The following is a 16,568-nucleotide window of genomic DNA, read 5'->3' on the forward strand; positions in this document are numbered from 1 at the left end:
ATCAAATGCAAAGTAGATTTTTCTGGGGGGGATTATTACAGGCTAGCATGTGTCAATGATTAGCAGTTTTTTGTAAGGGTCCCGCCTCCACCAATCACATGCGGCTTTGTGTGTGTGTGAGAGCAAGAGAGAGATAGTTCTCCAACTTGTGTGAGTTGCAGTGATCTCCTGGTTGTTCCCCACCTAGGTTATCTAACTATTGCGCTGGTGCAACTAGAATAATTTTTTTATCATTTGGCCATTTTGCCTGAAATAAGTGCCTGTTGTTCCCCACAAGGGGTCAAATGCATCTAACATGCTTTCCATCCTCGCCATTCCTTTATGCCCACGTCGTGTTAAATTCCGAAATTAACGTTGCGTTAGCGTGAGCTAACTAAGCTAAGCTGATAGGGCGATAGAGAGAGAACAGCAGAGGTCCACTAGGGACTGGGAAGGAGGGGGGGTTACTGCATTCTCGAGATAGCCCCACTAACAGGATATGGCCTGTACTGCACCTTCTGACTCCCAATATGCCTTTTCCAGCCAAAATACAGCGCTGTGATAGGATATTAATATTGGAAAAAAAAGAAAAACAAACCAAAAACAGTGAACAGGAAGTCTATTTGTATTAAAAACAATAGATTGTTTTTCATTTAAATGTCTGGAAGAGATCAAAAATAAAAATGTCAAATGATATTTCCATTGCCTTTTTTTTTGTTGATTTAAATGTTACCGATTGTGTTAAATGGGCATATAATATCGTCTCATATCGATCGATGCCATTGTTGTGTGGCATTAAAGTATCTTGTATCTTGTATCGCAGGCACCTGAATCGAATCGTCTCTTATCGTAGCAGACTTTGTGATATCGGAAAATATTGTATCGTTGTCCAAAGAATCGATATCGTATCGTGATGAAACTGGTGATTCCCACCCCTAGTCTGCATGCGTCAGCTAGCCTATCACACCAGTCTGCATGTGTCGGTTATGAATGAATGAAATCTTTTATTTAAAATGGACACCACAGCTACATTGGACAAGTCACAGTGGATGGACCAGATGTGTTGTTTGCGTGTTTATAGCACAAGTGCTAGTTTTCAACACCAGCCTATCACACCAGTCTGCACACACTACACCAGCCCAGCATCCACATGTGAGCTCTGTTTATCTGCGGTCCAAGAAGGACATGGCTTCAAGTTTCAAGTTTCTTTATTAGGTGTCATACAGAAATACAGGATACTTTTGTATGAAATGCTTCTTTCTGTTTTGCTCCTGAGAGTGTGCTAGGTAAAAATAGATAATAATAAAAAGTATAATAATTGAAAGTCAAGTACTTAAACAAGTGTAAACAAGACAGAAATGTTCAATATACATATGTACAATGCAGAGTAGTTACAATACAATATAAATTGTATATGGTTCCCCCTTGAGGGGGGAGGGTTGTGATTGATCACTCCCTGCTCTCACGTTTGACTGGCTTTAAATTATGCTTAGCAGGGAGTGATTTAGAATCAGAATCTTGACGCCAAAATAATATCCGTTTATGTTCACGGCACGCTCAATAGCATACTTTAACATGTTGCTAAAACATTACGAAACACCAGACTGATGATTTAAAAATTATTTATATTTGCAAGTCAAATAATCATGTCAAAATGTCAAAACATTTAGATGGTTATCATGTTTTTGTTGACATCAATACAAATCAGTCACTGGTTTGATGACCTGACAGTTCATTACATGCTACTTAATTATAACCATATGATTTTGTTATTGTACACTGGTGCAAGAAAGAGGACATCAATTATAGATTATAGCTACACATGCCGATGGTCCCAAAGCCCACCTGAAACAGCTTGAACTAAGCATGCAGTGAACTGCCAGCATTTATCAAACCAGTTATGCTGCATTATCCATGCAAAAACCAAGAACAAAAAAGTGTTATCAAATGTGACATGATTATTTGACTTGCAAATATGAATTAATTTTGAAATATCACTTTGATTTCTAGTATTTCCATTCTCCCTTTTAATGTAAATTACTATGTTTTGAATGGTATAATGTTGAGTGGTTTATATAGTCTTCTTCTCTGTCCTGTGAGGTCCAGTTTTACCATGTGTGTCGACCATGTGCTGTGAAAACACTTGAGCTGTTGTGGTTTCACACCAATGTCGCTGAGACTAATTCCGGTCCATGGTTTGTACTTGTGGAATAAAGAGCTGGTGATTGAAATCTGTATGTCTGCTCTGCAGGAACCTGGGGAAGAACGGTCTGTCGACCAGCAGTGTCCTCTTGGACAAATGCCCCCCACCACGACCCCCTCCCCAACCCTCCCCAGCACTGCCAAAGGATAAACTCAACCCCCCCACGCCTAGCATCTATGTGAGTATAACTAGACCACTGACTAGTGGGAGCATAACTACACCCTTGAGCACAACTAGACCCTTGACTGAGTATAACTAGACCCCTGACTGAGTATAACTAGACCCCTGACTGAGTATAACTAGACCCCTGACTGAGTATAACTAGACCCCTGACTGAGTATAACTAGACCCCTGACTGAGTATAACTAGACCCCTGACTGAGTATAACTAGACCCCTGACTGAGTATAACTAGACCGCTGACTGAGTATAACTAGACTGCTGACGGAGAGGTGAATGGTGATGAAACGTAACGTCACAGTGACCAATTGCAGCCACTCTTATTGTCTGGGACCAAATACGGCCACGCCCCACTCCCAGTAAAAAGTGGGAATCTTTAGAATGGGTTTGGGGCGGCGCTGTATACGGAAGTAGCTCTCAAGGTGACGATTAGACAACACTTTTTTAGATGGCAGCATTGGTTTAAAATTAAAGGCTGAAAATGTTGAGAACTACAACACTGCATTTCCCAAGAGCGTTAGCACAGGTCGCAGGTCACTGGGATGTGTCTATATTCTCCGACGTGATCTGAACAGCGTTAAACTATTACTGCAACCTCGGTATAGCGACTGAGAATGGCCAACTAATTATCTTAACAAAAGTGCGCTGGTAGCGTTACATATGTTGTCTAAAGGGGGACATATGGTACAATTTAAGATTCTAATGATAATCGGCATATAAAGGACAAGGTAAAGCATCGTTAATTTGTAAGAAACCTCAATGAAAACTGCGCAGGGTGCTATTGTTATGAAAATTTGATAGAATCCTATACAAATGTGGACGCATTTGGCCTACGTTCCGTTATATGTGTCAGTATCTTGGCTACGGCACCACAATAAACACTATAATTGGCTACACTTTCACCAGCTGATTCCCTTGACAAGTCTTGATTCAGTCCCCCTCCTCTCACCTCAGCTGACTCGCTCTGTTTCTCCATCTCTCTCTCCGTCTCTCTCGCTCCATCTCTCTCGCTCTTACTCTCCATCTCTCTCGCTCCATCTCTCGCTCTTTCTTCCTGTATAAAGCTGGAAAACAAGAGGGACGCCTTCTTTCCTCCTCTTCATCAGTTTTGCACCAACTCTGCCAACCCAGTCACTGTCATAAGAGGACTGGCTGGAGCACTAAAACTGGGTAAGAGACCGAGTCACAAACACACATACACACAGACAAGACAGACGCACACACTTTTAACCCTTTATTTTAATACAGCAATTAAAGTAGACATACATACTATTGAAATATTGCAGATGGGTTTAAGTGCACGTAACGATACAAACGCCATCGTCTCCGAACGCCACACGTCCCGACTACCTGTTATACACATGCATGCACATACTCATACAGACGCACACACATGCATGCACATACAGACACGCACACACATGCATGCACATACAGACACACACACACATGCATGCACATACTCATACAGACACATACACACGCATGTATACATTACACAATACTATGATGTGGCACAGTATTTTTCGAGTATTTTGTTGAGGATCATCCTGGATAAACCAATTTGACTTCATACTAAATTATTAGGATTCATTCTTATTTCTTTTTAATTTATATATAATGATTTAGACCTCAAACTAAACGATTGGGCTTTATTTATGTACAGTATATATGTGTTAACATCAAGTGAAGCCAGCCGGTGGCTGTGCATGATGCAGGTCCCTCACGTGTCTCAGTGGGTGTGTCTCCTGTGTGTTCAGTGGAGTGGGCCTGGTGGTGTCACTGTTGAATTTGACATGTATGACATCAGCACCACCTGCCCGTAGAAAATGTTATTGCATGTTTTTGGCAGTGGAGCGGCTGCACCGGCCCTGCCAAGAATGACCCAACATGGCCTCTACCACGTCTCTCCCCGCTACTCCAAATACTCGCCCAATGCATTTCTTTTTTTAAATCAACGTAATAATTAGGTAAATTGTTCCCCCTCTAACCCCATTTCTTCATAGCCCCGTCCCTCTATACAATGCAACCATTTGAAGTGCATGTTGACATGATTGACATGGGGGGAGGGGCAGGCAGAGTGGTTGTGCTCTACTGTTGTCTCTATTGCTAAAACTCATTCATTAAATGGCATAGCTTTCTATTCACCTTTTTGTGGAGGAAAAAAATTATTGCTGAATTCAACACAGTATGAAATGAACAGTGTTATTGTTATAAAACAACAGAGCAAAGACCACTGCCCTGGTGTAACACCAACATGGTCACCACACTAGAGCTACTGTAGCACTGTGACCTGTGTAACACCAACATGGTCACCACACTAGAGCTACTGTAGCACTGTGACCTGTGTAACACCAACATGGTCACCACACTAGAGCTACTGTAGCACTGTGACCTGTGTAACACCAACATGGTCACCACACTAGAGCTACTGTAGCACTGTGACCTGTGTAACACCAACATGGTCACCACACTAGAGCTAGCACTGTGACCTGTGTAACACCAACATGGTCACCACACTAGAGCTAATACGTTTAGTGGAGCTGTGAACTGGAACAAGTTACATTTGCATAACAAAATCACAGGTAACCAGCATATAAAAAAAAAGATAAAAGAACTGGCTTATGGAGGATGTAGAATTCAGTAGTATTTTTATGAATCTGAAATGCAGATAGTATTGTCATAGGTGACTGCCTTTAAGTTTTCATGTTTGCATGTAAATATCTTTGTGTATTGTCTCAGTAACAGCAAGGACCATGATGGAAATAAGTCCTTGACTTTATCATGTTATCCTTGACACTGAATTCAAGTTGTTGTTTTTTATGACTCATGCTTTTTGTCAAATACATGCACCATTAAGCAAAAGTCAAACATGAACCTATCCCAGAGAAATATGTTATTTTAACATTTTCTTAAATATCCTTTTGTGTCCAACTTCTCCTGCACCCGTCACCCCCCCCCCCCCCACTCCCTTGGTCCTCTCCTCCCTCTCTCTGTCCTCTGCCTCCCGCCCCTCCCACTCCCTTGGTCCTCTCCGTCCTCTCTCCGTCCTCTCCCTCTCCCCCCACCCAGACCTGGGTCTCTTCTCCACCAAGACGCTGGTGGAGGCCAACGCGGACCACCTGGTGGAGGTGAGGACCCAGCTGGCTCAGCCCACGGACGAGAACTGGGACCCCAGTGGCAGCAGGAAGATGTGGCGCTGCGAGAGCAGCCGCTCCCACACCACCGTGGTCAAGTACGCCCAGTACCAGGCCTCGTCCTTCCAGGAGTCCCTACGGGTCAGTGGGACAACTACCGTCTTCTTGCAATGCTTCACTTTCTAATTGGATTACATTAGATCAGGGGTTCTCAAACTTTTTTATACCACAACCCCACTTTTTTATACCACAACCCCATTTCACTGTTTGCCGTTCACGTAGATCTACGTTTCTGTGGCCCGACCGTTGAGTGCCGGAAACGTAGATCTACGTTTTTCTCACTGTATTTCTTTTAATCGCTATTGCCATTCATAATTCAGCGGGGCACCTTGTGCATACTGTTCTGAGTGTGTCTGAGCTGGCAGACGGTCTTATACCGCCCTCTAACGCCTTCGGCCATTATTGCACTCCGTTAGAAACGGGTTCGTTTCTTTTCTCTACCGAGCTGCGGCGTGGGGGCGGGTCCTAAACACTCCGGCAAAACACACGCTTGTAGGGATGGTTTGGACTGACCCCGCCCGCCCGTTGATGTGCAATGCCCAACAACGTCGGAGACAGGATCGCTGTGGATAACTGCAATGGCGATCAGATAATTGGATTATTTTATTTGCATTACATCAGAGACCAGGTAAGGACTCTATATATCCAATCTTGCGTTGATCTTTTTTTTATCCACTTTTTCTCCCCATTTTCTATTTTTCTCCCATCCCAATTTCGTATTTCCAATTCTTCCCTCCCCTGTCTTGAACGTTGCTAGACTATGCCTCCCACTGGTTGGCTGTAGTGAGGATAGAAGCCTTGCATCACGTGTCCCCTCCGGTACACGAGGAGGCAGCCTGTCGCATCTTTTCACCGCAGTAGCTCGAACTCTCAGTGGCGAGGAGTAACGCGTGGGAGGCTCACGCTGCCCCCGATACTTCCTGTTTCGGCCGCACCGGCGTCACCCAACCGACTTGTTGTCCTGTTGGACGATGTCCACAACGTCCAATCCCCACCCACCGACTTTCCCACCCTCGAACACTGCCAATTGTGTTAGTATGACGGCCGGCCAAGCCGGTAGCAACGCCGAGAGCTGGGCTCGATACCAGCATCTCCTGCGTTAGTGGCGAGCGCGTTGATCTGATATTTTTTTCTACCGCGATTGAAGCTGTCTGTTTGTGTGTGGCTGTTTACGTTGGGTGCGGGAGGGGAGGAGGGGGCGCGCGCTGGTCTAAACCACATTGCATGCTTGCACGAGGAAGGATAATAATGATGATCTAGCGTTGATTTCAGGAAGATTCGATAATCAGGCAAAAAATTACAACGTGTTTATTGAATTACACAAAAACGCAGTTTTCGCGTCTTTTCCCTGGAATTACTCAGAAGCACCCAAACTATATTCATATTCAAAACGGTATAAAACGGAAATGTAAGGATGAAAAAATTATCTGTTTTTGCACGTTGACTGGAAGCAACTCACTGACACTCGACGGCGTTATTAGACCTATAGCTATACTATAAAATATAGGTTTAGCTCTACAAACTACAACTACGTTTCCATGGGGTTAATGGACGGCAAGGCCAGGTCACTTCCCGGTAGGGGCGTGGCACTCAATGTGTTAATGTATCGCGTAATTTCAACATGGAATTAAGGAATATAAAAATAAAAGCACACATTGTTGAACTTGATCATGCATATTTATTAGAAAATCAAAATTGTATTACAGCACTGTTATCAATACACATTTATAAAACGGCATATTTAGCCAACATATGTTGACGGAACATTTACTTGCCAATGCACAACCCCACTGTCACCTACCCACTACCCCACTTTGGGTCGCAACCCGTAGTTTGAGAACCGCTGGATTAGATTAAAAATTGTCATGGTAAAACAGTAAAAGATTGTCATTTTTGTATCAAGGCCAGAATGACTTTAAAGTTGAATCCCACATGTCAAAAAGACTTGTCTGGTCAAAAGAAACTTCAGTAACACTTTATTCGATTTTATTAACTTATTGTCATTAAATGGCACAAGTACAGTACAAACAGGTTTGTGCAAATGTAACAGTAATGTGCAATAGTAATATACAATGTACATGTGATTAAGCTGGGTATAATATATTTAAATTAGTACTGCAGAGTAATAGTGCTAATCAGAGTAGTAGTATTAATATCTACAGTGATACAGGTATAAAGACACTATGGTACTAGCAAGTCATACTGGCCAGCAGTGTAACTAGTAAGAGTAGGTAAGGGATATGTACAGTTAAAGATATAGTATCTACAGACATGTAAAAAGGATTATATGCAGTTATGTACAGACAGATGTGGATAGATATACATGGTAGGATGAATATATGTATACGGTATATATAGCATTATTGTACATGCTATCATACAGTTATGTGTTATATGCAGGTATATAGAAGGATTATCTGCAGGTATATTCAGATGGATATGGATATATATAATATGCTGTAAAAAGTGTAAATATATAAATGTATTTATCCCTCAGGGATAAATAAAGGTTTTCAATTCAATTCAATCAATATATACAGCACTATTGTACATGTTATCATACAAAGATATATAGGTAGACTATAGTATGAGGTAGGTAGTTATGATTTCTGTAAAAAGCTCACTTGCAACCACAAGTCATTGGAGCCTTTTATTTTCCTTTCGTTTTTTTTACAATGCAGATCACGTTATACGTTTATATACAGATTCCTTCTATGTTTGCTTATTTGATTGTTGCTTTTTGTAGATAATTAATTATATTATGAGGTTGTTTCATTGATTGGTTTGTGTTTAGACCCCCCCTCCCTTTGCTCTGGGTGTCTATTTAGAGTCAGAACCATGATATGTAGACTGGTACCAGACCGGTACCCAAGTAAAAATGTTTGGTCTGTGACGAGACCTCCATACCATGTTAGTGTGACGAAACCTCCATACCATGTTAGTGTGACGAGACCTCCATACCATGTTAGTGTGACGAGACCTCCATACCATGTTAGTGTGACGAGAGCTCCATACCATGTTAGTGTGACGAGATCTTCATACCATGTTAGTGTGATGAGACCTCCATACCATGTTGGTGTTGATAAACGGTGATGAGGATGATGTGTTTTTTCAGGAGGAAAATGAGAAGAAGAAGGAGGTGGAAACTGAGGCGTCCTCATCAGAGAAGTGAGTCCACGTTACCTCTCGTTCTCCTCACTTCACCTCCATGTTGTGTTCTCCCTGTTCTCTGTCACCTTCTAACTTCGTCTCCCCTGCTCCCACAGCGCTGCGCGGCGAAGGAAAGGGTCTTTCAAACACATCAAATTTGGCACCAACATCGACCTCTCTGACGAAAAGAAGTAAGCAAACCTTTTAAAAATGTTCTTCTACCCAAATAACTCCAGAGCTGCACAGAGGACGGCCCGTGGGCCTAATCTATCCCTCAACAGCATTATTTTTGGTTCCTACAAATAGTTCTACAGAGTGAAATTATATTGTACTTGGTCTATTTTTTAATATTCAAGGACTTACTTTGAAATAACTCAACTAGACGTATGCGGTCAGTGGCCGACAGCAGGTTATAACTCAGAAATATCTCCAGTCCTCAATGACTTTTTTTACCATGTCCCAAATCTGGTCAAATGGTTTGGCCTACCAGCTTTCTTAAAAAATGGATGTCGCTAGATGCCCCACAAAACATATTGAGTCAAGCAAACAGCCTGGGATGAGTTGGAACAAGTGCAAACTTGAGTTCACAAGCACCACATCACTTCCTGTTTATCCAGCATCCAATCAAACTGCAATTGTGTCCAGTGGTCATACGGCTTGTCCCATAAACTATCTAAATTATACACTTAAAGATGTTGATCGAGATGCAACACTTGCGGTTTCTTGAGAACAGCCGAGGGCTTATCTCGTTCACCTGAAGTATCCGTTGGGGTGGTTTATCTGTCAGGGTGGTTTATCTGTTGGGGTGGTTGGGCTGTTCACCTGAAGTATCTGTCAGGCGGGTTGGGCTGTTCACCTGAAGTATCTGTCAGGGGGGTTGGGCTGTTCACCTGAAGTATCTGTCAGGGGGGTTGGGCTGTTCACCTGAAGTATCTGTCAGGGGGGTTGGGCTGTTCACCTGAAGTATGTCAGGGGGGTTGGGTGTTCACCTGAAGTATCTGTCAGGGGGGTTGGGCTGTTCACCTGAAGTATCTGTCAGGCGGGTTGGGCTGTTCACCTGAAGTATCGGTCAGGGGGAGAAAAAACAACCAGGTGCTCAGAAGGGAGAATTTGGTTAGCTCAGTTCAATATAGGTTAAGGTGCTCTTGGATCACCGGGAATGCAGAGTTCAGAGAAGAGAGTCGATCCAGGCACTCAAAAAGATGTAAAATCCAGAGGGAAGATGGTTAAAAAGCCTTTATTAAAAGTGGCTAAGTCATTTAAAATCTAATCAACATGTTTCGACCATAGCGGTCTTCATCAGGATTGGAGTAAAATGTGCAAACACATCACCCCCTTAAATACCCACAGGTGAGTGTCAGGTGAAACAATAAAGCAATAAACACCAAATGATTGAACCGAGTGATGATTGGAAGGCACACGCAAGGGCGGAGCCATCAATCAGTGACGGTGTAGAAAAATAAAAAATATATATATCAAACAGGCTATAAGTATAAGCATAGATAAATAATCAGTAAGCAATATACAGAAAAATATAATAGCCTATGTAGCCTATGTAAGGTACAAAGAATACACACAATACAATGGCAATAAACATATAGGATAGAAATCAAAGATAACACATGAAGTCAATATCCTTATTTAGCCCAGGGGCATTAAGAGCGTCAAGGCTATGAATCCAGAATGTTTCCCTCTGATTGAGTTTGCGGATGCGGTCTCCGCCCCTAATAAGAGGTTTGATATGTTCAATGCCCACAATTTTCAGTATAGAATCGTTATTATTGTGTACTTCTGTGAAATGTCTGGCTATGGGATAAACATGATTTTTGGTTCTGATGGCGTATTTGTGTTCAGCTAAACGATCCCGCAGACGCCGCTTGGTACGACCTACATAGAAGATGCCAGGACAAGTCCATGACAAGCGATAAATGACATGAGTGGTATTACAGTTAATAAAGTCATTAATCTTGTATGATCGCTGAGATTTAAAGTCAGTGAATGTCTTGGTTTGTATGACGTTGACACAGTGTGGACAATTCATACATTTGTAGGTTCCAATAGGTCTTCTAAGCCAAGACTCCTTAGTCGCAGGAGGAAGGTAGCTATGAACTAATTTGGATGTTTAATGTTGGAGCACGTCTGAAAGAAAAAACTGGAGGTTGAGGGAACACTTGTCTGAGAGTGGGGTCACTATCAATAATGGGCCAGTTCGCATTAATGACGCGCTTAACGTGTCCCGCTGCTGTGCTATATTGGGTCACAAAGAAAGGGCGGGACTGAGACTCGTTCCGTCGTCTACTTTTCTTGAGCAAATCAGACCTATTAAGTGTCTGTGCCTTATTACGTGCCCTTGCCACTACATCTGGATTATACGATCGATTTTCAAATCTGGTAGTCATATCAGCAGCCTGTTGATGAAACTCACTATCACTATCACAAATACGACGTAAACGTTGAAATTGACCAAAAGGAATGTTGTCGATCATGTGAGGGGGATGGAAAGAGTCAGCGCTCAAGAGGGTGTTACGTGAAGTTTTCTTTCTAAAAATGGTGGTGTGTAATTTACCAAATATATCTTTTGAGATAGTAAGATCTAGAAAGTCAATAGTTGTTAAAGAATATTCTATGGACAGACGGATATTGTTATTTAAAGAGTTGAGATAACTATGAAAAGCCAACAGTTCAGATTCATTGCCATCAAAAATAAATAATAGATCGTCAATATACCGGCCATACCAGGTGATATTGTGATACCAAGGATTGATAGGGTTGAGCACATACAACTTTTCCCAAAGGCCTAAAAAGAGACGAGCATAATAAGGAGAAAAACAAGAGCCCATAGGGACACCCATAACTTGTTTGTAAAACCCATCTGTGAACATAAACACATTGTTATGGAAAATCCATCTGGTCAAGTCAACAAGAAACTTGGTAGGGGGCAAAGCATCTCCTCTATCAGATAAAAAGTGTGTCAATGCTGTAAGACCTTCCTCATGATCTATGTTCGTATACAGACTTTCAACATCCATAGTTACTAAATAATGAGATTCTAATTTGGTAAGGTTAGCTAACCTATTGAGAACATCCGTAGTATCTTCAATAAAAGAGGGGAGTTGCTTAACATACGGTTTAATGAAGAAATCAATAAATTTAGAAGCTGGTTCTGTAAGGGTACCGCTACCAGATATAATAGGACGACCAGGGTCAAAGGGTTCCTTGTGTATTTTAGGAAGTAAATAGAAAGACGCTAAAGCAGGATGTTTGACCAATAAAAACTTAAGATCCTTATCAGAAATCCAATTAGCCTCCTTAGCATGGTTAAGTATTGTATGAAATTGTAATTTCATATCAGATAAGGGGCTACTAGTAAGTTTAACATAGTACTTAGAGTCTAATTGGCGTATGGCCTCTGAGATATATTGGTCTTTAGAAAAAACCACAGTAGCACCCCCTTTGTCAGCAGGTCGAATGATAATATCGTCACGTTTAGCCAGTTCATCAAGAGCAGTTCATTCCTTATAAGTCAAATTACATTTGCGCACAGATTGGAGAGTAGTACTACTGAAAAGTTTATTAATGTCATGGTCAACTTTCCTAGTAAAGGCTATGAGACTAGGGTTCGACACAATAGGAACGTGTGCCTTCCAATCATCACTCGGTTCAATCATTTGGTGTTTATTGCTTTATTGTTTCACCTGACACTCACCTGTGGGTATTTAAGGGGGTGATGTGTTTGCACATTTTACTCCAATCCTGATGAAGACTGCTATGGTCGAAACATGTTGATTAGATTTTAAATGACTTAGCCACTTTTAATAAAGGCTTTTTAACCATCTTCCCTCTGGATTTTACATCTTTTTGAATATCTGTCAGGGGGGTTGGGCTGTTCACCTGAAGTATCTGTCAGGGGGGTTGGGCTGTTCACCTGAAGTATCTGTCAGGCGGGTTGGGCTGTTCACCTGAAGTATCTCAGGGGGGTTGGGTGTTCACCTGAAGTATCTGTCAGGGGGGTTGGGCTGTTCACCTGAAGTATCTGTCAGGGGGGTTGGGCTGTTGACCTGAAGTATCTGTCAGGGGGGTTGGGTGTTCACCTGAAGTATCTGTCAGGGGGGTTGGGTGTTCACCTGAAGTATCTGTCAGGGGGGTTGGGCTGTTGACCTGAAGTATCTGTCAGGGGGGTTGGGTGTTCACCTGAAGTATCTGTCAGGGGGGTTGGGTGTTCACCTGAAGTATCTGTCAGGGGGGTTGGGCTGTTCACCTGAAGTATCTGTCAGGCGGGTTGGGCTGTTGACCTGAAGTATCTGTCAGGGGGGTTGGGTGTTCACCTGAAGTATCTGTCAGGGGGGTTGGGCTGTTCACCTGAAGTATCTGTCAGGTGGGTTGGGTGTTCACCTGAAGTATCTGTCAGGGGGGTTGGGCTGTTCACCTGAAGTATCTGTCAGGGGGGTTGGGCTGTTCACCTGAAGTATCTGTCAGGGGGGTTGGGTGTTCACCTGAAGTATCTGTCAGGGGGGTTGGGCTGTTCACCTGAAGTATCTGTCAGGGGGGTTGGGCTGTTGACCTGAAGTATCTGTCAGGGGGGTTGGGTGTTCACCTGAAGTATCTGTCAGGGGGGTTGGGCTGTTGACCTGAAGTATCTGTCAGGGGGGTTGGGCTGTTCACCTGAAGTATCTGTCAGGGGGGTTGGGCTGTTCACCTAAAGTATCTGTCAGGGGGGTTGGGTGTTCACCTGAAGTGTCTAAATTCCAGTTGCATTCCATGACTCATGGCAAGATTTTGCCTGTTCACATTAAAAGGTTTGCTCTAGATGCATTAGTTTGGCCACAATATGACTTTCTTGAAGATGAGAGGAGAGACGTCTCACTCCTGCTTTGTGACATCACAACATCATGGCCATGAGAAAGGCTAGGAAAAGGTCTGCTCTAAATTAATTGGCATTTAATGGTAAGAGTTGAGACTCTTTGTCTGTTATACTAGTTATCTTCTGTTAACAATGGGGACTAAACTCGATGACATTCTGAGGTAAAAGGATGTTTGACATTTTTGAAAGAAACAACTTGTTTGAGGTCTGTACCATATTGGTAGTCATGGTAACAGCCGTTACCATGGGTGCAGGCGTGTCTATCTCTGTTCAGCTAAGTAGAGAAGACCACATCATACATTACAGTTGACACCCGTTTACACAGGCCAGAATAATACACAAACTCCATCTAAAATCATGCTCACACACCATCTCAGTATCGAGTATCTGGTTGTGTTGACCTTTCCACTGGGCAATCTAAAAGACGTCTATTATGGTACATAGTCATCTAGGCAAAAATCGGGCTACATTTGGTTTAAAAGTGAAAGTTTACTACACGTCTAGATAACACCTAAATCAGGGCTGTACGTTAACTTTTTTTGCACATAGCACTGGTGCTACAGAGGTTGATCGTTTTGTAGCACAGGCCAAAATCTTGTATAGTATAAAATGTGTTATATTTGTAACAGTCACAAATGTGCCTATTGTATTTGTGTTATTTAGTTGCAGTGCCATGTTTGGCTGTCATTTTATGCTGACAAGTTGACGTCACACAGCCAGACACGTTACGTGTAAGGAATTATGGGATTTGGTGTTGGGTGTATGGACTCTACTAGGGGTGGGAATCACCAGTTTCATCACGATACGATACGATATAGATTCTTTGGACAACAATACGATATTTGCTGATATATGCCACGATATGATACGATGCAGGTGCCTGCAATCGATATGAGACGATATCATAACATAAGCCCATTTAACACGATCAGTAACATTTAGATCAACTCAAAAAAGGCAACGGAAATATCATTTGACATTTTTATTTTTGACCTCCTCCAGACTTTTAAAGGAAAAACAATCTATTGTTTTTAATACACATAGACCTCCTGTTCACTGTAAAGTGCCACGTTTTGATATATTGAGCTTTAAACTTTAAGTTAAATGTTTTGGAACTCGCAACACGCAACCGTTTTATGTCGCATGATCATGAATACATTTATTTTGTATTGTATTTTTTATGTTTAAATATCAACATTATCTGTCCACCCTCAGTACATTTACTATCAATATAATATACTCGTCTGACTTCATGTGATCTTTCCAAACGCACACACACACACACACCGAGAAGGGAGAATGTCTGCCCCCTCCTCCTCACTCTGCCCGTCTGCTGTTCTCTCTATATAAATATGGCTATGAACAGCTTGTTGTTAGCTCATGCTAACGTAACGTTCATTTCGGACTTTATGACGCAAGGATTGCAAAGCATGTTATATGCATTTGACCCGTTGCCGAATAAAACAGCAGGGATTTGTTTTGGGTCGCGACAACACTATCCACTAGCTCTGTTTCAATGTCCGCGTTCCAAACGCTGCTGAGACGAGTCCTGCTCACCTGCTGTGTTGTGAGCTGAGCCGAGCGGATATGAGTCACTGCTCGCAACTAGGGATGCCCCCCGGACCCCGGTTTTAAACGGGAACCGGTACTATATTAGAAAATACCGGAGTATTTATAAGCTCTGACGTCCTCGGTACTGCTATCGATACTCTAGAGAAATTATTATTATTATTATTATTTAAAAGTTGCGAACGATCCTCTCTGTCTCTGCACGAGAAGCGAGCCGCAGCCAGCGAGTCAATTATTACACACACTCCTCGCGAGTCGCTCGCTAGTGCTACACATAGACATCCGGGTACTACATACGGGTACTCCTTAATGAAAGTCCCCGACGCCCCGTGCTATAGCGCTCTGCACACAGACAGCAGCTCTGCATGCACTGAGTCGTGATCATGGCGGAGAGAGCGAAGCGTTCTAAAGTATGGATATACTTTACAAGGGTCAATGCCGACAATGCACGTTGCCACAAGTGCAACAAAACATTTGCCAGTAAGGGTGGCAATACGAGCAAATCAATTTATCAAAACATCTGTTGGCAAAACATGATATTAGTGTGCAGAAATGCGCGTATTCGACTGCCTTGCGCGCAGTGTTCCATCTGCATCCACTGCAGCCGTAACCGTAAGCCAAGATACGGAGTTGCCTAGGCTAATAACGAATTATTACAAATAGGCTAATAAACAAAACAATTGTTTAGCTACAAATACTACAATCTAAACTTTTTATAGATCGTCAAGCTGAGGCGTCAGCCACCAATGTGTCCCAGGCCAGTGAGCCCAGGGCCACCACACATATCCTCCCTCTACCTCCCTCCACCACCCAAAGTCCTTTCTCCCTAGCAGCTAGAGGAAGGATGACAGAGGATAGGGTGAACGAGTGTCACAGTTCTGTTAGCCTTTTGCATTTGTTGTTTATTATAAAAAGTCTATAATTCAGAGTCAGACACATTTAAAACATTGTTGCTGCTGTTGCTGAAGAAATTATATTAATTTATTATATTTATTTATAAAGTTATATAAAAGAACATTGCTGCTGCTGTTGCTGAAGAAATTATATTTATTTATAATACTTATTTATAAAGTTGTATTTATAAATAATAAAGCAATGTTGATTCTGTTCTTAATTAATTGTCTTTTTTTCTTGCAAAAAAAGAACCAAAAAGAACCGATAAGAGTATCGATAAAGTACCGAACCGTTAAGCAGTATCGATAAGAGTAGTAGTATCGATAAAATCCTAACGATACCCATCCCTACTCGCAACTCGCGGGGATATTGTTCGCTAGGGATTATGGGATTCGGTGTTTGATATATGGAGTTTTACGCAGAAGGGACATTGTATTTAATCGCACAAGACTACAAGTACCAAGTGGATAGCGGGCCATCGCGGGCCATCGCACCAGTGCTATTGAAGTCAATCCTTTCATCGCACAGACTGACGTC

General features: G+C 42.3%; 1 protein-coding gene across 3 annotated transcripts in view; it reads left to right on the top strand.

Moving 5' to 3' along the window:
• Positions 1-16,568, top strand: part of kdm6a (lysine (K)-specific demethylase 6A) — a 188,355-nt gene that overhangs the window by 153,883 nt on the left and 17,904 nt on the right. For all 3 annotated transcript variants that reach the window (XM_084310621.1, XM_084310622.1, XM_084310623.1), the window contains 5 exons: positions 2,231-2,360; positions 3,425-3,530; positions 5,433-5,638; positions 8,673-8,725; positions 8,824-8,898. In XM_084310621.1, coding sequence (XP_084166747.1) covers positions 2,231-2,360; positions 3,425-3,530; positions 5,433-5,638; positions 8,673-8,725; positions 8,824-8,898 — 570 coding nt within the window. The remainder of the gene's footprint in view (positions 1-2,230; positions 2,361-3,424; positions 3,531-5,432; positions 5,639-8,672; positions 8,726-8,823; positions 8,899-16,568) is intronic.

The sequence above is a fragment of the Notolepis coatsorum genome (assembly GCF_963971535.1).
Source record: "Notolepis coatsorum genome assembly, chromosome: 3".
Lineage (NCBI taxonomy): Eukaryota > Metazoa > Chordata > Actinopteri > Aulopiformes > Paralepididae > Notolepis > Notolepis coatsorum.